The following is a 26,373-nucleotide window of genomic DNA, read 5'->3' on the forward strand; positions in this document are numbered from 1 at the left end:
ATGTATTTAGAGACTTTGACAGAATTTTAAAATCACTTACCTCAAATTCACCGTCCGAGTCCGATCCAGAATTTGAGTCTGAGTCTGAATGTGCCATCAGACATATGTTGGCATATTCATTATCACTTTCTTCACACTCTGTAACACTCCAGGTTTCGGCTTTGAGAGCTTTTCAAAACTTCTCAGCTTTTCCTCTTTTCTTCTTCAGAAGAGGACAGTTGGGTCTGATGTGTCCCTTTTTCTTACATTCGAAACAGACTACATATTTGTTTGATTCCTCATCATCAACAGACTTGGTCTGTTGTCTTTGGAAACTTTGTTTCTTTGAGTTGAATCTTCTTTCTTTTCTATTCAGTTTTCTGAATCTTCTTATCATGAGAGCAAGCTCCTCATCGTCCATATTATCTTCAGAATCTGTATCATCAGAATCATCATTTGATTTTAATGCAATGGATTTCTTACCTCTTGGATCTTCGTCTTCATTAATTCGTTCCACTTCATAAGACTGAAGAGTTCCAATCAGCTCGTCGACAGATAGAGGCATAATTCTTTGCGTCTCTCTTATTGAAGTCTTTATATGATTCCAATCCTTGGAGAGTCCACGCAGTAGCTTGTTCACCTTCATGGGATCAGAAATTTTTTGTCCTTGGTTCTCAAGACCATTGACAATATCTGTAAAACGACTAAACATGTCAGTTATAGATTCTCCTGGTTTCATTTTGAAGGCTTCATATTGACTGAGGAGAATGTTGATTCTGGTCTCCTTCACTCGATTTGTTCCTTCATAGGTGATATGTAATCTGTCCCATACTTCTTTTGCTGTAACACAAGAAGATATTCTGTTATATTCAGTTGGAGACAAGGCACAATATAAAGAGTAAATTGCTTTTGCATCGAGTGCTTGTCTCTTGTTTGTCTCTTCCTGAGTCATTCCGCTGGTCTCAACAGTTTCTTTCCCTCTTTCAGAGACTGATGCAGCAGTAGGAGTGATTCCTCTTTCCACAACGTCCCATTCCAGAGGATCCTTTGATCGTAGGAAAGCTTTCATCTTGTTCTTCCAAATGTTGTAATCATTTCCATCAAAGTAGGGTGGTCTGGTATTGCTTTGCCCTTCCACCAGCCTTGGTGCTAGCATACTAGCCATGAATCTTTTACTCTGAAGTAAAACACTTCAAGTAAGAACACAAGCTCTGATACCAATTGATATAGCTAGTACAAGTACTTAGAGGGGGGTGAATAGGTATATAAAAGATTTTTCTTGATAATCACGCAATACTTAGATAGTTGAAGGATTTGCAACAAATGATAATCAACGTAAGACTGAGTAAAGGAAAGAGAGAATTGAACACGCGGTTTATAGTGGTTCGGCTTAATCCAAGCCTACGTCCACTCTTCTGCACTGACAGCCAATTGGCTGGATTCCACTATGAACAAAGAGATGTTACAGTGTTGATCTTCCTTGATTTCTAGGTGTAGATGATCTACCACACTCGCTCAAGGTATCACCAAGTATAGACACTCTCTGTGTATACAATTTCGCTCAAACTGTATCGACTAATAATCAAGGTGCTTTAGACTCTGGAATTTCTCTATCGATCACACACTCAAACAACTAGAACGACTTCCTTTTTATACTCCTTTATGCCATCATACCGTTGGCACTTACCAAAGGAATTCCTCCAATCTACCCGTTGGACGGAATCAATCAAGAAGATCATTCGAGCTATTAAAGGAACCTGACGATAGCCCATCGATCCTGTTTGCCCATACAATCAGGATATTGGTTTCCAAGAATAGAACATTCCAAGAATATTTCGTCGACCACCGGATCTTCAATCGATCTAGATACGAATAAAAGAATCCGTTATATTTATCCAACCAAGAGATCTTCTCCAGGAGGATAGGAATGAATCCTCAACCATATACTTCGCTTCTGATTTCCTTCGTCCTTTGGATTAGAAAGACTGTCAATGAGAATAGTCTTGAGTCTTGAGTCTTGAGTCTTGAATCTTGAGTTTGGAGTGATGAGTCTGGTTATCAACAAGTCTTCAGACTTTAAACCGACGGTCTGCAAATATCCAGACTAGATTGATAGAAACGTTTTGTTAGTTTCAAAATATTCTGAAAAGATTTCTTCAACAAAGGGCACGTGGCCCCTATCTTGTGGCCGGCAAAAGTTGGCCAATGACCTTTGTTCGGCCCTTAGTCCAAAAAAAGAAAGTAAAGAAAAGAAAATGAAAGAATAAATTAAAAAAATATTAAAATAATGTCCTTATTAACGTTAGTTATGCCACATAAGAGGGCTCGTGGCCATATTAATGAATTTTGACCAAAATTAGCCATATAAATTCCATTGAAAAAATGCAAAAAGATTTAGGACTTAAATGACACAACTGAAAATTCAGAATTGAATTGGTACAAGTGTAATATATTTACTACTTTTTTAGTGATTTCCCCATCTTTGGGATCCATGGTTCCTTCATGGTATTAGAAATTTTCTATTCCATAAAGTGGCAAGTGGAGAAGATACTCACATAACTAGTTCATCTTGTCAAGCTAATAATACCACTCTTTTTTTTTTCTTTTGTCATGAGGGATGAAAGAGCATTGGCCATGAGGATAAAGAGATAGGGGGATAATGGGTCCCCTTGTTGGATACCTTGGGTTGGGGTAAAGGGAGTGCAGAGGTCTCCATTGACTCTAACACTATATGAGACTGAGGATATGCATTGTTTGACTAGGAGAACCCATTTTTCACTGAAGCCCATCTTTAGCAAATAATCACATAAGAAATCCCATTCCACCCTATCAAAGGCTTTTTGCATGTCGAGTTTTAGGACTGCTTGAAACTTCCGCTTTCTTTTCCTCACTCTTAATTGATGTAAGACTTCTTGAACAATGAAGATATTGTCTTGGATTTGACGCCTGCTAACAAAGGCACTTTGTTCTTGGGAGATTAGGTTCGGGAGGAGGGGTTTTAAGTGGTTGGCCATAACTTTAGCAATGATTTTATAACTGTAATTACAAAGACTGATAGGCCTATATTGGGTTATACTTTCAGGGTGGGCAACTTTAGGGATAAGAGTGATATGGGTCTTATTCAACTCAAGATCGAGTGTACCTTGGCTGAAAAAGGAGTCTACCAATCCGAAAATGTCTTCATGAACCACTGACCACTGACTTTGGTAAAATAATCCGTTGAGTCCATCTGGCCCTGGTGCTTTAGTAGGTCCCAATAGGAAGACCGCATCTCTCACTTCGTCTTCGGAGATAGGCTTGATTAGGCTTTCATTCATCTCATCATTCACCAAAGTTATGCATTGATCAAGGATTGGTTGATAGTTTCTCTCCCCCACCGTGGTATATAAGGATTGGTAGAAATCCCTGATATATTGGTTTATGGTTGAAGGCTCACGGCTCCATGTATTATCATCGATCCGTAACATAGAGATCCTGTTTTGAACTCTTCTTTGTACGGTCGTGGCGTGGAAGAATTTTGTCTTTTGATCACCCCACCTCATCCACTTGATTCTTGACCGCATACTCCAATACATTTCTTCTTGTCGCCAAAGGGCTTCTATTTGTGCAATCACATTTTTGTACTCCTCTTTGTCATGGTGCTCTTCCTCCTTATTTGTCATCTCCGTTAGTCTATGCTTGAGTGTATCTATTTGTCGGATTGCATTGTGGAACTTTCCTTGACTCCATTTGGCTAGAGTAGCTGTAATTTTTTGCACTTTTCCTGTAAAACTTACTTGATCAGTGCTGTTTTTCCCCCAAGCCTTTTGAATGACATTTTCGCATTCCTTTTCTTCAAGCCAGTATGCTTCAAATCTGAATTCTTTCTTTCTTCTTATAGTGTTTGGCTCCAAGGCAAGTAGCAAGGGGCTGTGATCACAGCCAATCGCTGGTAAATCAAGGACCTCTACGTTTGGAAATTGTACTCTCCATGCCCAATTGCATAGGGCTCTATCAAGCCTTTTCTTCACCAGGTCATCTCCTTCTCTATTGTTAGACCAGGTGAATTTACAGCTTTTACTTTCCATGTCCATTAAAGAGCAGGAGTCTATAAAATTACGGAAAGCCACCATTATGTGTCTATCTGCTTCTCTTCTTCCAACTTTTTCCCAAAAGTAAAGAACTTCGTTAAAATCTCCTATACAAAGCCAAGTGAGGTTGTTGGATGAATTAATTGAGGATAGCATTTGCCAAAGGCTTAATCGCTCTTGGAAGGAGGTAGATGCATGTAGAAAGGTTACTCTCATTTGATCTCCGCTGTTGAGGACTTTGCACTTGACATCAATGATCTCCCCGAGGCAAGTCATAACATCAACATGTACTTGATCATCCCACATAAGTATTAAACGCCCTGCACTTCCAATTGGATTAATGATAATAGAGTGGTCAAAATTCAGACTCTTTCGTACTCGATCAACCTTGTTTTCTTTATTTTTGGTTTCCATAAGGAACACTAAGTTGGGCCTTTCTTGAGCCACTAAGGCTCTAAGGTGCTGAACTGTCAGGGGTGTGCCCAGGCCCTGACAGTTCCAACATAGGATCTTCATGTATAACCTGGTGGCTTATTAAGGCTAACCACCAAAGCCCGTTCCGGCACACCTTCCATCGATTGGATAGGGGTATCCAATAAATTCTCCTCATCTAGAAGCTGAATTGAGGAAGATCTCCTCTCATAAGGGTTAATCCTTTTCTGCTTTTTTGTCACTGGAGTTTTGAGTTTACTTTTGTTTTTTTTTTTTTTTTTTTTTCAGGTGATCAGCCCCTTTGTCCTCCATAGCCGAGGGAAGCAGCAAGAGCTGGGTTTGCTGAGGTCTCTTCCCCTTATTTGGGGAAACATGACAATCCATCCATACCTCATCTCCTTGGTCATTTGCTGGGATAGTGGGTAAAATTATGGCTAAGGCTTTTGGTTGAGCAGCAAAAGGTTCTGATCGGGATACTTTATCAGTGGATGGCATGGGGGTTTCAGGCACCATTTCCTCCTCTTCAGGTGGGTGTTCAATTTGCCCATAGAAGGTTTTCCAACAAGGGCTAGATTCGCTGACTTCTGCTTTCAACCAAGACCCATATTTTCCAGGCTTGTCTTGAGCCAATCCCATTTCTTCATAAGGTATTTCAGGGCAGAAATTAGCATAATGCCCAATTCTACCACATGAGTAGCAGAAATGAGGTAATCTTTCGTATTTAAAGTCCAACCACCATTTATTACCTCCTAAGTTAACCACTGTGCCTGTTTTCTAGGGGTTTGACAGATTGAGACTGACTTTTGCCTTGCCTACCTTGCGCTAGCTATTGTTTCGGGCTTCCAATTTGACATCCTCCACTTTGCCGAGTTTAGAGGCGATGTTCCGAACTGAGTCTTCGTTGATCCAAGCGCGAGGTAACCCCATAATATGCACCCATAAGGCATTATGTGAGAAATCATAGCAATGTTCAGGGATGTCGGGGTCACCTTCCAAGAGGACAAGTAAGTTGTTTGCAAATGACCAAGGCCCATTTTCTAAAACTCTTTTTTTGTCTTCCAGTGATTCGAATATGAAGGAGATCGGGTGCTAATACTTCACATTTGACAGATTCTGCTTTCCATGCCTTCCGCATTGTACTGATAAATGCCGGGTAGTTGACACTGGGTTTAGAAATCAATTTGCCATAAAGGGTTAGGTCACTTTCCTGTTTGTCTTTGTCAGGTATGTGGGCGTCCAGCTCCGTGATGTCATCTTCCGACCAGAGATCCCCCATTTTTCTGCATAATGCTGCCAGTCGGAGCTGGTTTTCTTTAATTTTATCCATCCTTCGCCAGTATGGATGATTGTTCCGATGGGTGTGGGATTAGGTGCTGATTTTCTGTTTGGTTTAATGTCAGAGATGGAGTGAAGGGAGCTCGATGGTTCAGGAGAGGATTACAGGGGTTTGTGGTTGCTGGTTTTGCGGAACAAGCAGTAGGGTTTGAGGTAAAGCCGAAGTAAGTGGTTCGGCGGGGGATGGGGTTGTGATTTGGGTTATGCCTGATGGGGGGAGGATATTGGGGTTGGGATGAATAACGAAGTCAGCGATTATGGATCAAGGGAGAGTACCTCTGCAAGTTCCTTCTGCGTAGTCCCCCATTGGTGAAAGACAAAGTCAGCGATTATGGATCAAGGGAGAGTACCTTTGCAAGTTCCTTCTGCGTAGTCCCCCATTATCGCACTTGATCCGAGAATGAAAGAGCAAGGTCTGGGTTTAGGGTTTTTGGTTGCTGAAGGGCGACATGAGGGGGAGAAAGGCAAGGGAACTAATCTGGTGGAAAAGGTTTGGGTATAGCCATAAGATTGAGGAGCCACAGAGTGTAGGGTTTCAGGGGAGGTAGCTATCAACGAGGATAGAGAGGGGGAAAGCTCACACCATTGATGAGGGAGAAAGCGCAAAGGAGAGCGCAGAAATTTCTCGGTTACAGTTTTCAATACCAATAATACCAATAATACCAATAATACCATATATGATGATGTTTTTCCTAGAAAAATTCGGTAGTTTATAACGAATGTTCGCCTCCTTATTCAGAATGAGTCTGAGGCTAGCTCTTTAGTATGAGATTAACACTAGTGGTTTTAGACCAAACTAAGTGGATGAATATCAAAACCATCAGCATAATATTGGTTGAGATCTTATTGCTTTAATTTTGTTTCGTCGATAGATTGAAACACTAATTAAAAATGTGAAGCTCAAGAGGGTGTTTCGGAACTTTCCTGTTCCAATTATGCCCTTCGCCATTTGCACCCTTTGATATCCCAAAGATTGCGTCCTTTAATATCATGATAGAAAGTCTCTTAGTTCAAATATCTCAATCAAAATTCAAGTCCTTTACATGTGAAACAACACAACTCTTACCCATATCCTCATACGTAAAGGAACACAACTATTACTATCCAAATATATTTTTCAAACTAAGCATGAAAGTAACGTGCATCAGAATTTAAGAATCATAATTATTATGAAAGAAACAACTATTACTATCCAAATATATTTATCAAACTAAGCATCAGTAACATGATTCATAATTAAAGAGTCATCATTGTATAATCCTCATGACGCTTTGGTCCGAAAGAATTTTGGACTGAAATTGAAGAAGTCCCACCCTCTTTTCTTCCTGGGCTTCAGTGGATGGTAGAGGCGAGGCCAATAGATGGATTTGACCATTTCAACGTACAAGGGAGACTGTACGCATAAGAAAAAACAAACAGGGATGGCAGCCAGCAAGGCCATTAGGATGTAAATCCATTTAAATCTTTCGCTGAGGATGATTGTAAGAGCAGAGCTGAACGCGACCAACGTAAAGGCCAAAGAGAGGAAGAGAGAAGTGATGCCCATTATCATCTTTCTTGGAAGCGAGTGGAGAACATCTTCGAATGTGTAGCATGGAGTAACAATGGCCAAGAACATCACAGTGGCAGTGACAGAGGAGAAGAGAGCGAGAGCGTCTGCAAATGCGAATATCATGAATGAGTCCTTCTTTAGAAAAATCGGGATCCCCGTACTGTTGTCGTAGCCCCCAGGAACTGTAAAAGCTGCAGCGATTGCTACTGCAATAATGAGAGTTGCAATGAGGCTACAAGATGATGATGTATTCTTCATCCACTCTCCTGCCTCTTTAAGCAAATCTTGACGCTGCTCTAAAAAAATTTCCCAGTATGTTTTCCCTCCCCTTTTTTTCGTTTCTACCAATTTCAGAGGATCACCCCTATTTTCCAGTACCTTCAGAAAAATAAAGGATGCCTATCAATGTAAACGTAAATTAAAAAGAACAAAAGTACGGCGATTAAATAAGGTGAACCGACCTTAAATTTCAGAGTTTTAAAGGAAGGATCACTCCTATCTTCCAGTGCCTTAAGAAAAATAACCAACACCTGTCAATTTAATTTCAGATAAAAAGAGCACGAAAGGGTGACAAACAAATAAAATGATCAAACCTTGAACCACTGAAGTTCCTTCTGCAAAAGAAAAGCTGCTCCAGGAACATCTGCTGATACACATCTTGGTGACCATTCTACTACTGCTTCCATCAGTTCGCGGTTCGTAAAATGTCATCACTCAGTTTTGGAATTATGTTGTATGCGTTCACTAGTCTAAATAACTCAACTTGTCGTCCCTTCACAACTTCTCTCATCAATTCTTTTGGGAAATCGTTGTCCCACATCAACTCTGGAAAATTGTCAAGACATAATTCGACAATTTCACGGGTTCCGCGAGATGCAGAGTCAAGGATAATGCCTGAAGTCAATAAAAACTTGACTTTTTCCGAGGAATTCATATTTTGATTGTTCACAAGAAGTTCTTCTGCAAACTTTAGTGAGTATTTGTGTCTCAACTTTGATTCTCCAATCCTTTTGATGAAAGGTACTGCATGTAACATCAGATAAACATTTTTTCCACAATGAGGAATCAAAAGGTTAAAGAGGCTATCGCATTTCAGCCAGGTTCTCATTTATATATAGTAGTTGAGAAGAAAATGGTGGATTCAAGAAAGCAAACTACATGCGGCTTAAAAATCAAAATGCATGCATTGTCGGATAGATGGATCTATCCACGAATGCACCCAATGTAATGAGAAAAAAATAGTTCCTTTCTTTCTTTATGAAAAATGGGTAGATTCAGTGATTGATCAATAAATCTGTTTTCGATTGATAATTTTTACAGATTCACCTCATGAATACTTATTGTTTAGACTTTGAATTAAATCAAGTTGTATGATAATATAAGAATCAAGAGCCGGTCAATATTAGTAAAACCATGATCTCATAGTAATATTCTGAAAATGTCAATTTTAAACTTTAAGTTTCGAGATCTCTAGCTATGGATAAAATAAGGCGCCTTTTATGTAGAAACCATGGCAGGTTTGAATACCTGGTTTAGTGGCATGATTCCAGAGTGATGTCCTGAACCAATTAAGTGCTGGTTGGACCACCACGAGGACAAGAGAATAATCATATCAGAAAATTAGGAATTGACGGCGAACAAAAAGATACATATGACACTCATGAATGAAGATTTCACGTGTAACTAGATATAATAATGCTTAAATTTGTTAGAGAACAACTTGGATCAATCCACTTCTATGACCTTAAATCCAAATCTACAGTTCTTGATAATTCTACTTGGCAATTTGACATTGAGTAAGACTTCTCAACTAACTTCACAAATGTTATAGTAGATATTAGTCGTGGCATACGTCATGGTTTAGATAATAATTTGTATACATAGATGTAATCATTGTCTCTTAATTTAGATATCACATAGATTAATAGAAATACCTCGAGCCATCTTCGTATCTTTGGGGTTGTCAAATGATCTATCGACCAGACATAAAGGGATACCTAAAAATGAGAACAAATAGAGTGAACACCATGTGAATAGAATTGCCGAATTCTACATATCTATATGTGGAAGAAGTGCAAATACATTTTTCCCAAAAATTGAGTCTATCTCCACTACGGAAGTAAGACTTCATCTTCGCCAAGTCTCCCAACAAGCTACGGTTTATGTTATCTTTGGATGTCACTTCTTTGGGGTATTTGCGAGCTAAAGACCAGCCTATGTCTATTGAGACAAAAGAATGAAAAAATTAATTTAATTAAACAGTCAAGGAAGTGAGATAAGATAAGGGAAAAATTAACCAATCACTCTTAAACATTTTATACAAATGCTAATTTAATCCTAAACTTTTTAATTTTATCAATTTAGTTTAAACCTTTACGTGAATTTCCAATAAGTCCTCCAAGTTAATTTTTGCTAGAAATTGTCAATGTTAAGTGCCACAGTACCATTTCAGCTTTAGGCAAAAATTGGATGGAAGGACTATATTGAAATTTCGGCAAAAGTTTATAATTAAATTGGCAAAATAAAAATTTAAGAACTGAATTAGCATATGTACAATAAGTTTAGGGTTGATGTAAAGTTTCTTCTAAGATGAGTGAGTGTGAAATCATACCCAAATGGCCGGCTAGAATAAGGCAGCTCATGGTGTTAAAATCTGGGGCGGATGTTTTTTTGGCGAGGTACCGGATAACCTCCTTTTGCATAGGAGCATTTGAAATAGCATACGACAGGGCATTGGGTACAATATTATGTAAGGAACCGGCTTCGTTTGCTTGAACTGAGGAACCGGCTTCGTTTGCTTGAACTAAGGAACGGGCTTTGTTTACTAGTGCCTCTACCATCGTTATGCTTCCTCTTCGGGCAGCATCGTAGAGGGCACTCCTCAAAATGGATTCTTTGTATGCACTCCTCAAATTGGATTCATTGTATGTTGGATCAGAGTGGACCAAGTCGACCGAGTGGACCAAGTCGACCAAGTCGACCGAGTCGACCGAGTCGATGAGCTTCTCGACCAATCGATAGTCATCTTGTGCGGCCATAACGGCAAATTCAAGCACACTAACGGATTTATTTCCTACAGTCATGACATTTTCCATCATTACCTTGGGATCTTTACCAAGGATTTCCTCAGCAGCTTTCCATTGACCTTCCACTACGGCTTGAAACAATGATCGATGCTTTTCATTGATCTCTGGTGTTGGCATAACTGAAAAAATTACACATTAAAAGTCCTCAAACTTTCGCACTTCTTGTTTTTTAGGTCAAGTGTAACCACTGCACCTATTCAATGTTCCAATGAAAGGCGGATGCAAGCAAAGGGGTGTTGTTTGCTCAACATACCTTCTTCTATGAGTGCCTTCGTTTACACTTTGGAAGTAAAAACTACCTTTTTGGCTTTCTCGATTATAATTCAATATATTGTTTAGATTTTAAAAGTTTAGAGAGATTATATTTGAATTTAAATGCCAGCTTTTGTAAGCAGTGAAGTTCAAAGTATTTCAGATTAAATAATGTTCAAATGCATGAAACGCAAGATATATGAAAAATGAAAATTATAAGTTCAAAATGACAAACCTTCAATTGACGTGAAACTGCCTTGGGAAGCTTTATCAGATGTGATTTCTGAGCTCATATTTACATGCATCTCTTTGTTACCAAAAACAGAAATGAACATAACTAACCTTAGAAACATTTATTACACTTTGTATCCTTTCGATCATCTATACATGACTAGTATCGGGATCAATCATTTCATAAAACATTTTTTTAATATACTTAGATTGTAAACTCTTAAAAAAAAGAATTTTTAACATTAACCTTTAGTTTTTGATCGATTTGTGATCGTCATGCACACTTCAATCAAAGTTGGTTTGCAACCATCTTAGGAAGCATTTTCAGTTGCCGTGCCTTCTGAACTTACTTCTACGTGAATCTCTTTGTTAACAAAAAGAGAAAAGAACATAAATAACCATCTTAAAATGTTTCGAAGTGAAAAAAGCCAAAATGCATGGAGCACATTGATTTATAAAAAAACGTAAATTAAAAGTTCGAAGTGACAAACCTTTTGTTTCTGATTGATCCGTGCTGCTCATGTTGTCTTGAAATGAAATTGAAATGTGACCGTTTTGGGAAGCTTTATAAATTGATGTGCCGTCTAACCTCACGTCTATGCAAGTCTCTTTGTTATCAAAAAGAAAAATGAATATAAATGAACTTAGATAAATGGATTACACTTTGTATGCTTTAGATGATCTATAAATGACTAGCATGAGGCTCATTCATCGCATGGAATTTTCTGTAATAAACATAGATGGCAAATTTTGAACAAAAAAAAAAAAAAAAAAAAATGACGTCGAATTAATGAAATAATTATAAAGTACTACCTTCTTAACTTACTTCTACGTGAATCTCTTTGTTAACAAAAAGAGAAAAGAACATAAATAACCATCTTAAAATGTTTCGAAGTGAAAAAAGCCAAAATGCATGGAGCACAATGATTTATAAAAAACGTAAATTAAAAGTTTGAAGTGACAAACCTTTAGTTTTTGATTGATCCGTGCTGCTCATGTTGTCTTGAAATGAAATTGAAATGTGACCGTTTCGGGAAGCTTCATCAGTTGATGTGCCTTCTAACCTCACGTCTATGTGAGTATCTTTGTTATCAAAAAGAAAAATGAACATAAATGAACTTAGATAAATGGATTACACTTTGTATGCTTTAGATGATCTATAAATGACTAGCATGAGGCTCATTCATCGCATGGAGTTTTCTGTAATAAACATAGATGGCAAATTTCGAACAAAAAAAAAAAATGACGTTGAATTAATGAAATAATTATAAAGTACTACCTTCTTAACTTACTTCTACGTGAATCTCTTTGTTAACAAAAAGAGAAAAGAACATAAATAACCATCTTAAAATGTTTCAAGTGAAAAAGCCAAAATGCATGGAGCACAATGATTTATAAAAAACGTAAATTAAAAGTTAGAAGTGACAAACCTTTAGTTTTTGATTGATCCGTGCTGCTCATGTTGTCTTGAAATGAAATTGAAATGTGACCGTTTCGGGAAGCTTCATCAGTTGATGTGCCTTCTAACCTCACGTCTATGTGAGTATCTTTGTTATCAAAAAGAAAATGAACATAAATGAACTTAGATAAATGGATTACACTTTGTATGCTTTAGATGATCTATAAATGACTAGCATGAGGCTCATTCATCGCATGGAGTTTTCTGTAATAAACATAGATGGCAAATTTCGAACAAAAAAAAAAATGACGTTGAATTAATGAAATAATTATAAAGTACTACCTTCTTAACTTACTTCTAGGTGAATCTCTTTGTTAACAAAAAGAGAAAAGAACATAAATAACCATCTTAAAATGTTTCGAAGTGAAAAAAGCCAAAATGCATGGAGCACAATGATTTATAAAAACGTAAATTAAAAGTTCGAAGTGACAAACCTTTAGTTTTTTTATTGATCCGTGCTGCTCATGTTGTCTTGAAATGAAATTGAAATGTGACCGTTTCGGGAAGCTTTATCAGTTGATGTGCCTTCTAACCTCACGTCTATGTGAGTATCTTTGTTATCAAAAAGAAAAATGAACATAAATGAACTTAGATAAATGGATTACACTTTGTATGCTTTAGATGATCTATAAATGACTAGCATGAGGCTGATTCATCGCATGGAATTTTCTGTAATAAACATAGATGGCAAATTTCGAACAAAAAAAAAAAATGACGTTGAATTAATGAAATAATTATAAAGTACTACCTTCTTAACTTACTTCTACGTGAATCTCTTTGTTAACAAAAAGAGAAAAGAACATAAATAACCATCTTAAAATGTTTCGAAGTGAAAAAAGCCAAAATGCATGGAGCACAATGATTTATAAAAAACGTAAATTAAAAGTTCGAAGTGACAAACCTTTAGTTTTTTTATTGATCCGTGCTGCTCATGTTGTCTTGAAATGAAATTGAAATGTGACCGTTTCGGGAAGCTTTATCAGTTGATGTGCCTTCTAACCTCACGTCTATGTGAGTATCTTTGTTATCAAAAAGAAAAATGAACATAAATGAACTTAGATAAATGGATTACACTTTGTATGCTTTAGATGATCTATAAATGACTAGCATGAGGCTGATTCATCGCATGGAATTTTCTGTAATAAACATAGATGGCAAATTTCGAACAAAAAAAAAAATGACGTTGAATTAATGAAATAATTATAAAGTACTACCTTCTTAACTTATGAATCTCTTTGTTAACAAAAAGAGAAAAGAACATAAATAACCATCTTAAAATGTTTCAAGTGAAAAAGCCAAAATGCATGGAGCACAATGATTTATAAAAACGTAAATTAAAAAGTTTGAAGTGACAAACCTTTAGTTTTTGATTGATCCGTGCTGCTCATGTTGTCTTGAAATGAAATTGAAATGTGACCGTTTCGGGAAGCTTCATCAGTTGATGTGCCTTCTAACCTCACGTCTATGTGAGTATCTTTGTTATCAAAAAGAAAAATGAACATAAATGAACTTAGATAAATGGATTACACTTTGTATGCTTTAGATGATCTATAAATGACTAGCATGAGGCTGATTCATCGCATGGAATTTTCTGTAATAAACATAGATGGTAAATTTCGAACAAAAAAAAAAAAAAATTGACGTTGAATTAATGAAATAATTATAAAGTACTACCTTCTTGACCTACTTCTAGGTGAATCTCTTTGTTAACAAAAGAGAAAAGAACATAAATAACCATCTTAAAATGTTTCGAAGTGAAAAAAGCCAAAATGCATGGAGCACAATGATTTATAATAAACGTAAATTAAAAGTTAGAAGTGACAAACCTTTAGTTTTTTATTGATCCGTGCTGCTCATGTTGTCTTGAAATGAAATTGAAATGTGACCGTTTCGGGAAGCTTTATCAGTTGATGTGCCTTCTAACCTCACGTCTATGTGAGTATATTTGTTATCAAAAAGAAAAATGAACATAAATGAACTTAGATAAATGGATTACACTTTGTATGCTTTAGATGATCTATAAATGACTAGCATGAGGCTGATTCATCGCATGGAATTTTCTGTAATAAACATAGATGGTAAATTTGGAACAAAAAAAAATGACGTTGAATTAATGAAATAATTATAAAGTACTACCTTCTTAACTTACTTCTAGGTGAATCTCTTTGTTAACAAAAAGAGAAAAGAACATAAATAACCTTCTTAACTTACTTCTAGGGCCGAGCTTCGCTGGGCTGTCTTCGGTGGATACGGATGAGCGGGCGACAGCTTTAATTGACTGAGGAGATGCGTGGACCAGCGAGCTGGCGAAGGAAGCAGCAGCTTCGTGCGTTGCTGAGGGCTGCTTCAATGGAACGCCGCTGCTGGGCCGAACGTGCGAAGATGAGGGTCAACGGTGGGGCTTCTTTGGTGAGTGGTTGACCGAGCAAAACCACTCCACGTGCAGCTGAAGAAGATGAGCAGCTTCGGTGGGTTGAAGAAGCTGATGAAGATACGCGGGCAAATGATGGCAGAAGCGGCAGCTCGGTGGATTGGGCTTTGGCCTTCTTTGCGCAGCCGACGATGGAAGTGGACTTGCGTGAAGATGGGCTCGGTTGACTGGATTTGTGGGGATGGCGGCGAGAGAAGACTCGCACACGGCAGAGAGATGGAGCTGCTTCGGGCTTTGCTTGGTTGAAGACACGCGCATGGAGGAGCTTCGCTCGGTGGATTGCTGGGTCCACAAACCGCCCGGGAAATTTGCAACGTTGACTGGTGGGCGTTTGATGTTGGACGAGTGGCAAAGGAGAGGAACTTCGGTGGAGCTTCGGAGGTCAACAAATTGGCTTCACTTGGAGAATTCTGCTGGAGTTGACCGAGGGAAACCAAAAAATGATGGAGCAGCTGGCGTGAGATGAGCGCTGGAGTTCGAACAGTGGAGGAGAAGGGCAACAAGAGAGAGAGAGAGAGTGAGAGGAGCTGTAGTGTCCAGAGAGAAAGGAAAATGAAAACCAAAAGCTGCAGACGGTCTTCGAAGGAAAGAAAAGAGAGAGAGACCGACTTGGAGAGAGAACGAACGGATAAGGGAGAGGGACGCGTGAGGCTTGCTCGAGAAGCCGTGGGTGAGGGGGAAGAAAGATCAAGATATTTATCCAAAATCATCATAGCTTGGCCCACAAGTCCACATAATTATCTCCTTGTCTCCTATAATTAAATCTTGTAAGTTAATCCACAAAAATTCCAATTTGATGACCAATGTTGCACCCCCCATGCCTAGCTCCGAATTTCACTTTCTTGGTCTCAATTTATTCACAAATTCTCCAAATCGAAGTCCAATTTCGATGAAGTAAATTCTCATTCCATTTTCTGCAAGTCCATGATGCTCAAAGGTTCAGTTTGGAAGTCCCAATTTTCTTTAATTTGGCCGGTACGAATTTCCGCTACGTCCGAAATGGTTCTCCGAAAAAGTCCCAACTTGACGGAATTTCTCTAAAAGACAAGACGACGTCCTATAAATGAACCGTGACATGCTCGAACGTCCGATTCCCGAAATCGAATTCAACTTCGTGGTTAAAATCGATCGAACGCGATTTTAGTCCGATCCGACCTATCGGGTAGCTTTTAGGAATTTTACCGCGGTTATATCCCTTAATGGCTTCACCCAACATATTGGTTAGCTCGTGAGTGATCAGCTCAGAGAAAAAGGACCATAGGCGCGCCGGCGAAATGCCCATTTCATATATTCGGGACGGGGTCAAAATTCAGGATGTCACACCAAACATGCCCTCGCGTCCTACACAAATTATTCCGTTATCACAATCTCCCTTTTTTATAAGAATTTTGTAGAGTGTCTTAAACTTGTTAAGCAATAAATAAAGAAATGTACAACTTTCAATTGATGATCTATCCATAGTATTGGTTATGGTATTAATTATATTACTTCAAAATTAACACACAAAGAATAAATTTCCAAATCTCCATCTGTGGGATCAAATCAGAACAACAATGGAAAGGAGGGACTTACCTGCCAATGGTTCCGAAAACGAACTGTCTTGGGTATCCATGGATGATTCTTTGCCGTTGCGTCTCTCATGTCGTTCTGCGAAAGAAGGACAAAAGTGTTATATACCTGAATAAAACTTAAAGCAAGTTTTTTTTTTTTCAAAAAGAATAATTTTAATTTATAATGATTTAGTTGGACTTTGAATATTATTTAGTTTTCAACTATGGTCAATTTTCAGGTTTATGGTTCAAATTTTGAAAACTTGGCAACCAGAATATCTACTAAAAAGTATTTTCATTAAGAATTTTGGAGAGGAAAATAGGAAATTGGAGAATTTTCTTTTATTGAACATGCCCTTGCGTTCTACACAAATTATTATGTTATCACACCCTCCCTTCTTATAAAGATTTTGTAAAGAGTGTCTAGAAACTTGTTAAGCAATAAATAAAGAAATTTGCAACTTTCAATTCATGATCTATCCATAGTTTCGGTTACAGTATTACTTATTACTTCGAAATTAACACACAAAAGGAAAATTTTCCAATTTCTCCATCCGTCGGATCAAATCAGAACACCAAAGGAAAGGAGTGATTAAACCTGTCAATGGTTCCAAAACCGAACTGTCTTGCGACATGGATGATTCTTTGCCGTTGCGTCTTTCTTGTCTTTCTGCAAATTAAAGATTAATTAATAATTGAAGGAAGTTACTGGATACCGTGAATAAAAATTAGAGCAGTTTTATCATTTGGCGCCATACACCGCCCAGCGATTTGAGGCAAAAAGTGAAGTGAACAAATTCACTAGTGGCACCCAATGCTACAGTCTATACTGTATAGTATGTTACTTGGCTTGACACATTCCACATGGTTTGTTTGTGGCCTCGTACTTGGAATTTTTAAAATGAATGAATCAACTTAATGATATTGAATTCATGGATCAATGCTGTATATTTATAAGTTACAATTCATATAGAATACAAAGCTTAATAACATTCATCGTGCCAATTTATTTCATGGAATTTTTTTTTTCAATAAAGTATATTGATTATACTTATTGATAGACTTGAAAGTTGCAAGAAGGAACTGATGTAATTTTTCATACAGTATCCATATTTTTCTTTTCTTTGTTGCAAAAACGTTTCGCCATCCATGTATCTTGGTCAATTGGTTTGATAGTGGGTTTTCTTCGTTAATGTAATCTTTACACTTCTTATAACATGACAAACATATCTATCGACAGGTTATTTTTGGCTTAGAACAACATTACATGGTTTCTTTTTTGGGGATGATTATAGTGAATTGACTAGTTCGAGGATCATGTGTTCAGAGAATTAGTCTCATGTAATCTAGTAATGATAAGTAATCGACCATTCAGAACCCATTTGTTTTGCCCTTTGCTCTTAATGAAATTACTTTGTAGGGCAATCAGCCGCAAATTCCCTTTGCATATTTGCATATTAACTAAACATAGCAAATAATTAGTCCTCACAGTGTGATTGTTTGGACAAAAATCTCTGGTAAGAGGAAACTTTCTGGAATACTTTTAAGAAACTCAGACTGCCAAAAAGAAGTTGGTCATTGAATGCTTGTAAGAAATGAACCAGGATTGGCAAAAAGCAATTGCATCATCATCCCTAACTATAAGGGACAGGGAACTTGTGGAGCCAAAGTCATACAAAATTAGGAGATGTGACCTTTTTTTTTTGGTCGAATAGGAGACGTGACTTTGAGTGATGAGAGTGTTTACTGTTTACTTGAGAGGAATAGTCATGTCCTTGGGCCCGAGAAAATGCATCAATGAGCGGTATTTGGTGGTGACCTAGGTTGCACGAACATGTTGCCTGTGTTTCCATGTCGTGTCCGACACGTGTCGGACACGTCGACACGCTCAGACACGATCGGACACGTGGTCAACGTGTGTCGAATTTTCTGACACGTGGTCAACTTTTGCTTGACACGTTTGGACACGTGTGTCCGGAAGACGATGGAGGGTTGAGGCGAGGGCGAGGAGCAGAGACGAGGCCGCGAGCGACAACGAGCCCATGACGACGAGAGACGGCTAGAGAAAGAGCATAGATTGAGGTGAGGGCCGCCACTGTGATGCTGCGATGGATCGACGACGAGGCTGCAGCTGCGAGGGAAAAATGGCCAAAGACGAGGCGGTAAACGATTGTGATGAGGATCGAGAGCAAGCAAAGATTGAGAGGAAGAGGAGAGGAAGGCGGTCGTGTGGCGAGGAGGAGAGGAGAAGGATCAAGAGGAAGAGGAGAGGAGGGGGTCGTGTGGAGAGGAAGGGGGTCATGCGACAAGGAGGAGGAGGAGAAGGATCGAGAGGAAGAGGAGAGGAAGGGGTCGTGCGATGAGGAGGAGGAGGTAAAGGAGCTAGGGTTTTTGATAAGAAACTCAAAAATAATAAAAAATGAGAAGTCTGATGGGCCATCAATGGTGGCGTGACTTTTAAATTTGGGGGAGGGGAAGTGACTGTTAGGTGGTGTTTGTCAGGTGGTGGGGAGGGAAAGAAAAATAAATTTGAGGTGCGGAGAAATGGACGAGGAAAAGAAGGGAGTGGGGGTGGACCCCAGTAGGGATTTTTTAATCGAATAATAAATAAATAAGATTAAAAAATAATTTCGAAAAAAAAAGTACTGAATTTGAATTAAATTAATTAAAAATTAAAATATTCATTTAATATACAACGTGTCTCAATGTCAAAATTCTCTATTTTGAGAAATAATCTGTCAACGTGTCGTATCGTGTCACGTGTCCAAGCAACCTAAGTGGCGACACATACATGGGATCAAATCAGAGCAAAGAAGGAAATAACGGAAATACCTGGCGATGTCGAACTGCGTTGGGTATCCATGGAGGATTCTTCGCCGTGCCGTCTCGCAAGCATGGGAATATGAAAGCAGAGAAGTAATTTTTACTTGGTTGAAATGGAAATTATTTTCTGGTCTCATGGATCTTCTCTATTTATACATCGACTTGGGGATGGAGCCAAGGCTCCAGCTGGAGATGTCAAATTTAAAAATTAAAGACGGAACATCTTTCATTTGCCCCGACGGACGAGGAGACACGAGGAATAAATAATTCACATTTAGGGTCCATTCATTTCGCGAAAAATGAATAATTTCTGAAAAATATTTTTTCAGAAGTTATTTTTCAGGAAAATATTTTCTGGTGTTCGACTAAAATCTGAAAATGTTTCAGAAAATATTTTTTGGTGTTCGGCGAAAACCTGAAAATGTTAAAAGTGAAAAGACATAGATCGTTGGCCCAACGTTTGAATCCCACTGTCAAATTGAATGATTGCCAGAAAGGTCATAATATGTCGAGTAGACACTCTTGAAACAACAAAAACAACAAATAAAAAAAATGCCAGAAGTATGAAGTCCAGCACAGTTCCATCCATGAGAGACTGATTTTCTACAGCACATTCTATTAAACACTATGACAGAAGATTGTCTACATGCGCAAACCCTTTAGAAAACCAAAGAGAAACTTCATGAACCTGATTCACCAAGACTATCCCTTGTCCTTTATAAAGAGTATCACAAGCAGTGAAAGGTCTTGGATCATCTCACAAGCCTGCAACAGCAAACAGGATTCAATCCAGGATTGATTGCTCCAACAGAATACGTCATTCCCAACATTTAATCAAAAAACAAAAAGGAAAAAGTCCACAAGAAAAACAAGAAGGCCGACACAATCAAATGGGTCCAGCAATGAAGAGGAAGCAGGGCACGTTGTGGACATCGAGCACCGTTGGATGAAGGGACGCTCCGTCGTTGTTGATTGTTGGCATCGAAGGAGGAGGAGGACGAGATCAGAAACCCAGGGCTTCATGAGGGCGGAGATCCAGCACCGCCGGATGAGGGGATGCTCCACCACTGCTGATCATTAGTGTCGAAGGAGGAAGAGGACGAGATCAAAAAGCCAGGGCTTCATGAGGGCAGAGATCTAGCATCGCCGGATGAGGGGATGCTCCGCCGTTGCTGATCGTAAGTGTCGAAGGAGGAGGAGGACGAGATTAGAAACCCTAGGTTTCGTGAGAAAGGGGGCAGAAATGTCAGCTTCTGGAGTAAATGAGTAAGGAAAGAAGATTGCGCGAGAGCGCGTGCGTAGGGCCTCTTTTTCAAAAGAGGATATCATTTTCCACAATCTCATAAGGAGATTTTCCGTTGACTGGAAAATATTTTCTTTTACCATTTATTTTTCGCCATCCGAACACTTGAAATTCCGAAAAATATTTTCCTGATGTTGTTTACCGCGAAACGAACAGACCCTTAGACAAAAACAATTCATTACGCACATGCTAAGTTGTATTATTCTTAACCAAAAGATGCCTAATTAAAATATCAAAATCAGTCAATGGGGACGAGCATTTAAAAATTTATTTCATCACTCATTTTCTGTGAACACGATGAGTTGAATACGCATATAATCATAACATATTATTGGCTACTAAAAAGATTCCTCGTTGGTTAAGACCAACATGTGAATGAGAAAATGCCATCCATAGAAGATAAAATATTGGAATGAAACACGTTAAAATTAGGTTTAGGTTGAGTATGAGACAGATGCATTCAATCAAATGTTTTCGCAGAGTCTCCCCTTTTGCAGTCGCTTAAGAACATCATAGAAATTTAGCATGTGATGTGAATGACTCTTCTGTATAGGTGCGCTTATGATGTACTATAATACAGGTTAAGTATTGGTTGGTAGGGATGTCAAAAAAACCCGACCCGACTAAGGGTGTGTTTGTTTCACGGAAAATGTAACGTTTTTGAAAAATGTTTTCCGGAAAACCATTTTCTAGGAAAATGGTTAGTTTTCCTTTGTTTGGTAATACGTGACTGAAAGGATTTTCTGGTGTTTGGATTGTATTTGAAAAATAATCTAACAATTGACAATAGTGTGCCTCTTACTTCCAAATTAATTTGTTGAGTCTATGTTACTTTATAAACGGAGTTTTAATTGTAAATTAGATATAATGTGCCCCCTAAAATCAAATAAAAAGACACAATGTAATATGTAAGCTGTAGTCCTCTACACCCTCTTAACAAATAACTAGAAAAGTTATCCTAAGCAACAGGATTTTTTGGCATGGAGTGCTGCCAAAGACTGTCGTAAATATCTAGAAAAGCACTATGTAGCATGTAAGTTGTAGTCCTGCAACTTGCAGGAAAACAAAACCACAATAACGAGTGAGATTATAAACTTATGACAAGCACATCTATACATGCTAAACTATTAACTTTGCACAACTTCTTGAAAACAAGGCCTCTCTTCTATGACTCTGTAGAACATCTTGAAAACACCGGATACAATTGACATCACAAAGGGTTATGTTCTCCAAATTGCTACTCTACGATATATAGTAGTATTTAGCTAATTAGAGGGCATAGAGGCTCCAAACTGCTCTACATGCGCGAGCAAATAAACACATAAATGTGCACCCAAGAAGAGTCCAACCTCGAAATAAAATAACACCAGTTAGCTCACCTCAAAACAATTAAAGAATTAGTAAATGCCAAATACAAACACATTTCCCTGGAAAAGAACTCAAGCATCTACATGACATGATTCCACCCTATGCAGGTACCCAGGTACCCCCGAACTTGTGCAAAAATCCAAACCACACAAATCATCAACACCTTAGAAATGACTCAAACGAGCTTTGGAGGAGAACAATGAGTGCATACACTGACGGAATACTTTTCTCAACTCTAGCTTCCCTGTAAGATGCAGATAACCTAACACAGCTAACGGAGTCATTAAGCCCCCTGAAAAGTTCTTAAAACTCTCAGTCCTTCCGTGCTCAACGTTCGATTTGAAAGCAAGATAGCAATTAAAAGCGGCTGCCGAAAGGCACCTGAAATTTTTCAGTCAATAAACTTGAGTCCATGGATGGAGCACACGAATTCGAAGCTCAAGCGTGCGAGAACATCACGAGCCGAAGAGCACTGGATGTGGCAAGGTGAGCGGCGGATTCCAGCGTTGATCAGCGGAGCAGAAGCTTCTGGAATACACAGAGGATCAAGAGAGGCTTTGAGGGGTGTTTCACTTCAATTGCTTAAAGAAGATGAATGGAAATGTGAATCAAACAACTGAAACGCAGAGAATCAACATCAACTCAACGATGAAAAGCATCGATCAAAAAATTCTAAGATTATTCTCAAATCGGAGAGGAGAGAGAACCTGGAATCGTGTTGAGCATCATTGAAGAACTAGACCTTCGATGATGAAGAAGAAGATCTGGACCTTCAATGGCGAAGAAGATGCGCGTCGTTGAAGAAGAGTTGAAGAAGAAAGACAAGCGAAAGAGCGAAGGGAGAAAGCGGCGAGAGCGGTGTACGGAGAGGAAAAGTGAAAGGCCAGAGAGAAAAATGAGAAGGGAAAGTGTTTTCACCTTCTCGGCTGGAGGAATTCGTTTTCCTAAAATAATACATAATATTTGTGTTGACCAGAAAGTCTTTTTCGTTGACTAAATCTGTTTTAGAGAACCAAACGGCTGAAAATCCGGAAAACACTTTCTAGTAAAATACTTTCAGTGAAACAAACACACCCTAAAATCAATCCAAAACACATGTTTCGTGTTTGGGTCGTGTTCGAGTAACAAATATAAAACAAGCAAAGAAATGTGTTTTCGGCTGGGTTAGGGTTGGAGCATTGTTCCACCCGAAACACACTAATTCTAAATTCCAAACAGGCCAACAATGAACAAACACAAACACTTTACCCCCAAACAGTCAAACGCATACCTTGTTGGCTCTGCCTTCTTCTCCGACGACTATGCCTTCTTATGGATTCCGCTGCCGCCCTCCGATCGACACACCTTTGCCCCGTTGTCGTGGTCGCCACCCCTCGTCTCAACGCCGGAACCCTGGCTACCGCTGAATCAATCGATTGTCATCGTCCAGGTCTCCATCTCTTGTCTCAACGCCGGAACCGTAGCCGCCGCCGAATCAGTCAAACATTGTTTGTTTTCGATACGTAAAGAGGCTCAATTCGGGTGAGCGTGTGGCCGACCATCGTCGACGGCTCGGGGACTAGGTTTGCTTGGTGAGTCCGTGGAAACTCAATCGCTAGTGAATGTTTCTAATTTTTCTTCCTTGATGATGACGGCATTATTAGAGTTGTTTGTTGCTAATGCTTGTTGATTATCATGTTCTTGCTTTGTTTAGATTTCCGGTTGCAATCTTGTTGGGAGTTTCTGGGGTTTTTTTTTTTTTGGGGGAGGGGGCGGTCTGTTGAATTTGTCTTGTTGTGCTGCACGATGATGGAGCTGCTAGTGTTGTGGTAGATCATCATCCGAAAGAAAACTAGCGCCAAAACTAAGAAGGGCTAGAATTTTTAGATTCTTGTATTAGGGAAATTGCTTGTCTGATGCATTTAGTTGTCTATGAAATTCTTTGGGTTCAGGTTAAAAGTTAAGTTGAAGCAGCTAGCTGAGCAAGTATGTGCTTTCTGAATAACATCATGAACAAGAGGTAAAGTTCTTTAAAATTGATTGATTTCAGAGATTTGCAGTCTGCATTTCTGAAGGACTTTGCTCAAATTCTGTGCTTGAAACTTGAATATGCAGTTAAAGCAGCAAAGTCTAGAACTCCAGATTGCTGATTTGAAAATTAAGCAGCATGAGGAGAAAGTGATTCAGGAACAGTCCCAAATTAAAGTATATGCTGAACAAGTATCACAGCCATTTCGCAACTGGTGAGTGTTGACACCTAAATTTTAGCGATCCGTTTATTCATTTATCGCATTAAAAAAATTAGAGATTAATTTTAACTCCTAAAAAATATTAGTTAATTAATTAATTGCATAGCATATAGATTTAAGTGCATTTGCATTTTTTGCATTTATTGGACCAGTGACGGATGGATTTGAATTAGTGGTTTTAAGCTTTAAATTCACAGGCCGGACTAAGCCCACGGAGGGAGCAAATTGGCCCAAGCCCGTTTTTTTTTTATGATCGGAAATTATCTTGTGAAAATAAGAATTTGAAATTTTCTGAGATATGATGAAATTTTTCGGATAGAGCAAGTAGAAAAATGAATATTGCGTTCGGCAAAACGAATATTGCATTTGGAAAAAAATCTTTGTGGATACCGCTTTGGAAAGATTAAAACCATAATTCGTGGCCTATAAATAGTTTAAAATATATAGGGTTCAGGAGGCCACACATATTGAATACATGGCCATTGAGAGAAAAAAAGTAAAAAGGGGATATGTTCAAAGCATAAGTCCTAAAACTTGTCAAGAAAGTGCAATTGAGTCCTAAAACTTATAGAAAATGCAATCAAGTCCTAAAACTTGTCAAGTTAGTTCAATTGAGTTCTAAAGTTAACACCGTCGATTTATTAACAGAAATTGCTGACGTGGCGTTAACGTCATATTTTAAATGAATTTTTTATTTTTCAAATGGTTTTTAAATTATTTTTTATTCAAAATCTTTAAAAATTAGATTAAAACTAAAAAGGAAAATCTAAATTTATTTAAAAAAATTGTTCAAAATAATAAAAAAAAGGCACCCGTGGACTTCCACCGCGCCCATCGCCGGAGGGCCGATGACGGCCGCCGCCCTGGGCGGTGACCGGCCCTCTCCTGGCGAGGCCTCGCGCCCACTCCCGCCAAGTCGGGCGAATACGCCAAGATCCGGGCACGCCACCCTCGTGGGGCCGGGCGGCCGTTGCTGCCTTGGGTGAGTCTTCACCGGTCCTCATGGGGGGCCGGCAACTATCGCTTGGGCTGGCGAAGGCCGACGAGGCCTCGCCCGCGTGGCGACGGTCGCCGGCCCTCACTTGGGGGGCCAGCGAGGCCCGCCGAGATCCGGGCGAGCCTCGCTGGCCCTAGCGAGGGCCGACAAGGCCTCACCTAGGGCGAGCGACGTTCGCCTCCCTCGCTCGGGGCCGACAAGGCCTCGCCTTGGCCAGCGAGGCCGGCCACCCCCGCTAGGGCCGACGACCGTCGCCCGCCCTCCGGCAATGGGTAGTGGCGGGGAGAGGAGAGCTGCTGATTTTTCTTTTTAGTTTTTAGTGAAAATAAGATAAAATAAATAAATCTAATATTTTAGTTTTTAAATCTATTTTTTTAAATGAATAAAAATAATTTAAAAAATCCACGTGGAAAATAAAAATTATTTAAAATGCCACGTCAGCATTTTTAACGGAAAAGACTAACGGTGTTAACTTTAGGACTCGATTGAACCAACTTGACAATTTTTATGACTTGATTGCACTTTTTGTAAGTTTTAGGACTTAATTGCACTTCTTTGACAAGTTTTAGGACTTCTGCTGAACATATCCCAGGTAAAAAGTAAAAGAGGGAGAAGTAACGTGAGAGCATGGAGAAAAGAAAAAGAAAAAGAAGAGGAAACCCTAGGCACCGTTTGTCTTCTTCGCCGGGCAGCCCTTGCCCGTGCCGACACCACGCTAGCACCGCTCCACCAGCCTCGGCCGGCCTCCGCCCGCGGTCCCCGCCATCACCAGCCACCTCTGAGGCCTCTGCCCACGACGACCCGAGCCATCGACCCTCGCTGCGCCGCCGAGACCCCTGCAATTCGCGCCTTAGCCCTCACCAACGCCTGCGGTTCCCCTCGACGCTCCGCTCGTCACCCGCTGGTTTCGCCACACCGTTCCCGATCTGCCCGTTGAATCCCCTTGCTGGTCTTCGCAGCCCTACTCGACGACCGCCGCTATCCCGATCTCACCGCTCGGTGTCCGACGCCCGCAGATCCGAGCCCCTACAGCAGCCGCGACCCGACACCCCTACTCCACCTTGCTGTTGCCGATCCAGTAGCGCTAGGAGCGCCGGTCGTGACCCCTGTGCTTCGCCCGCGACACCCTATCTCCGCCGATCCCGTTGCCCTGGCGCCCTTGCTCACGGAGTCGGTCTCGCACCGCAGCTTGCACCCAGCCCCGTCCTCGAAGCCTCGCCAACGCCTGCAGCACCTCTGTCCGCGAAGCCACCGCCGATTCACCTCCTCGCCGCCGC

At 39.6% G+C, this 26,373-nt stretch overlaps 2 protein-coding genes and 1 long non-coding RNA gene across 4 annotated transcripts; 1 reads left to right on the forward strand and 2 right to left on the reverse strand.

Annotated features, from left to right (window-relative positions):
- Positions 1–3,533: 3,533 nt before the first annotated feature.
- LOC104428088 lies at positions 3,534–5,139 on the forward strand. Its single transcript, XR_005548761.1, has 2 exons — positions 3,534–3,992; positions 4,770–5,139. It is a non-coding gene; the product is annotated as an uncharacterized LOC104428088 (long non-coding RNA).
- A 1,688-nt stretch (positions 5,140–6,827) lies between these two features.
- Positions 6,828–8,085, reverse strand: LOC120290328 (ankyrin repeat-containing protein ITN1-like). Its single transcript, XM_039306308.1, has 3 exons — positions 7,962–8,085; positions 7,830–7,877; positions 6,828–7,746 (listed from the first exon to the last, which is right to left on the reverse strand). Exons 1-3 carry the CDS (start codon positions 8,052–8,054, stop codon positions 7,078–7,080), a joined length of 810 nt encoding a protein of 269 aa, XP_039162242.1. The 5' UTR covers positions 8,055–8,085; the 3' UTR covers positions 6,828–7,077.
- LOC120286239 lies at positions 8,081–15,480 on the reverse strand. 2 transcript variants are annotated; one of them, XR_005548242.1, is made up of 9 exons: positions 14,608–15,480; positions 14,223–14,327; positions 13,754–13,870; positions 12,368–12,484; positions 11,904–12,020; positions 11,429–11,545; positions 9,980–10,573; positions 8,896–9,365; positions 8,081–8,391 (listed from the first exon to the last, which is right to left on the reverse strand). XR_005548242.1 is itself a non-coding variant. In XM_039306307.1 (8 exons), the coding sequence occupies exons 3-8, from the start codon at positions 13,782–13,784 to the stop codon at positions 9,274–9,276; spliced, it is 1,068 nt and encodes a 355-aa protein (XP_039162241.1). In that variant the 5' UTR covers positions 13,785–13,870; positions 14,223–14,327; positions 14,608–15,480; the 3' UTR covers positions 8,081–9,273. The 2 variants fall into 2 exon arrangements, 1 of the variants encoding a protein (XP_039162241.1); XM_039306307.1 differs by having other exon boundaries at positions 8,081–9,365.
- Positions 15,481–26,373: the final 10,893 nt, after the last annotated feature.

This window comes from Eucalyptus grandis, chromosome 2, assembly GCF_016545825.1.
Source record: "Eucalyptus grandis isolate ANBG69807.140 chromosome 2, ASM1654582v1, whole genome shotgun sequence".
Lineage (NCBI taxonomy): Eukaryota > Viridiplantae > Streptophyta > Magnoliopsida > Myrtales > Myrtaceae > Eucalyptus > Eucalyptus grandis.

Coding starts and splice junctions, on each gene's coding strand:
- LOC120290328 (XM_039306308.1), bottom strand. CDS start 8,054: ATGGAAGCAGTAGTAGAATGGTCACCAAGATGTGTATCAGCAGATGTT. Junction 7,878..7,961: donor AGGAACTTCAGTGGTTCAAG/GTTTGATCATTT, acceptor ATTTTTCTTAAG/GCACTGGAAGATAGGAGTGA. Junction 7,747..7,829: donor TTAAAACTCTGAAATTTAAG/GTCGGTTCACCT, acceptor ATTTTTCTGAAG/GTACTGGAAAATAGGGGTGA.
- LOC120286239 (XM_039306307.1), bottom strand. CDS start 13,784: ATGAGCAGCACGGATCAATCAAAAACTAAAG. Junction 11,546..11,903: donor GGATCAATCAAAAACTAAAG/GTTTGTCACTTC, acceptor TTGATAACAAAG/AGACTTGCATAGACGTGAGG. Junction 10,574..11,428: donor GGATCAATCAGAAACAAAAG/GTTTGTCACTTC, acceptor TAATTTTTTCAG/TTATGCCAACACCAGAGATC.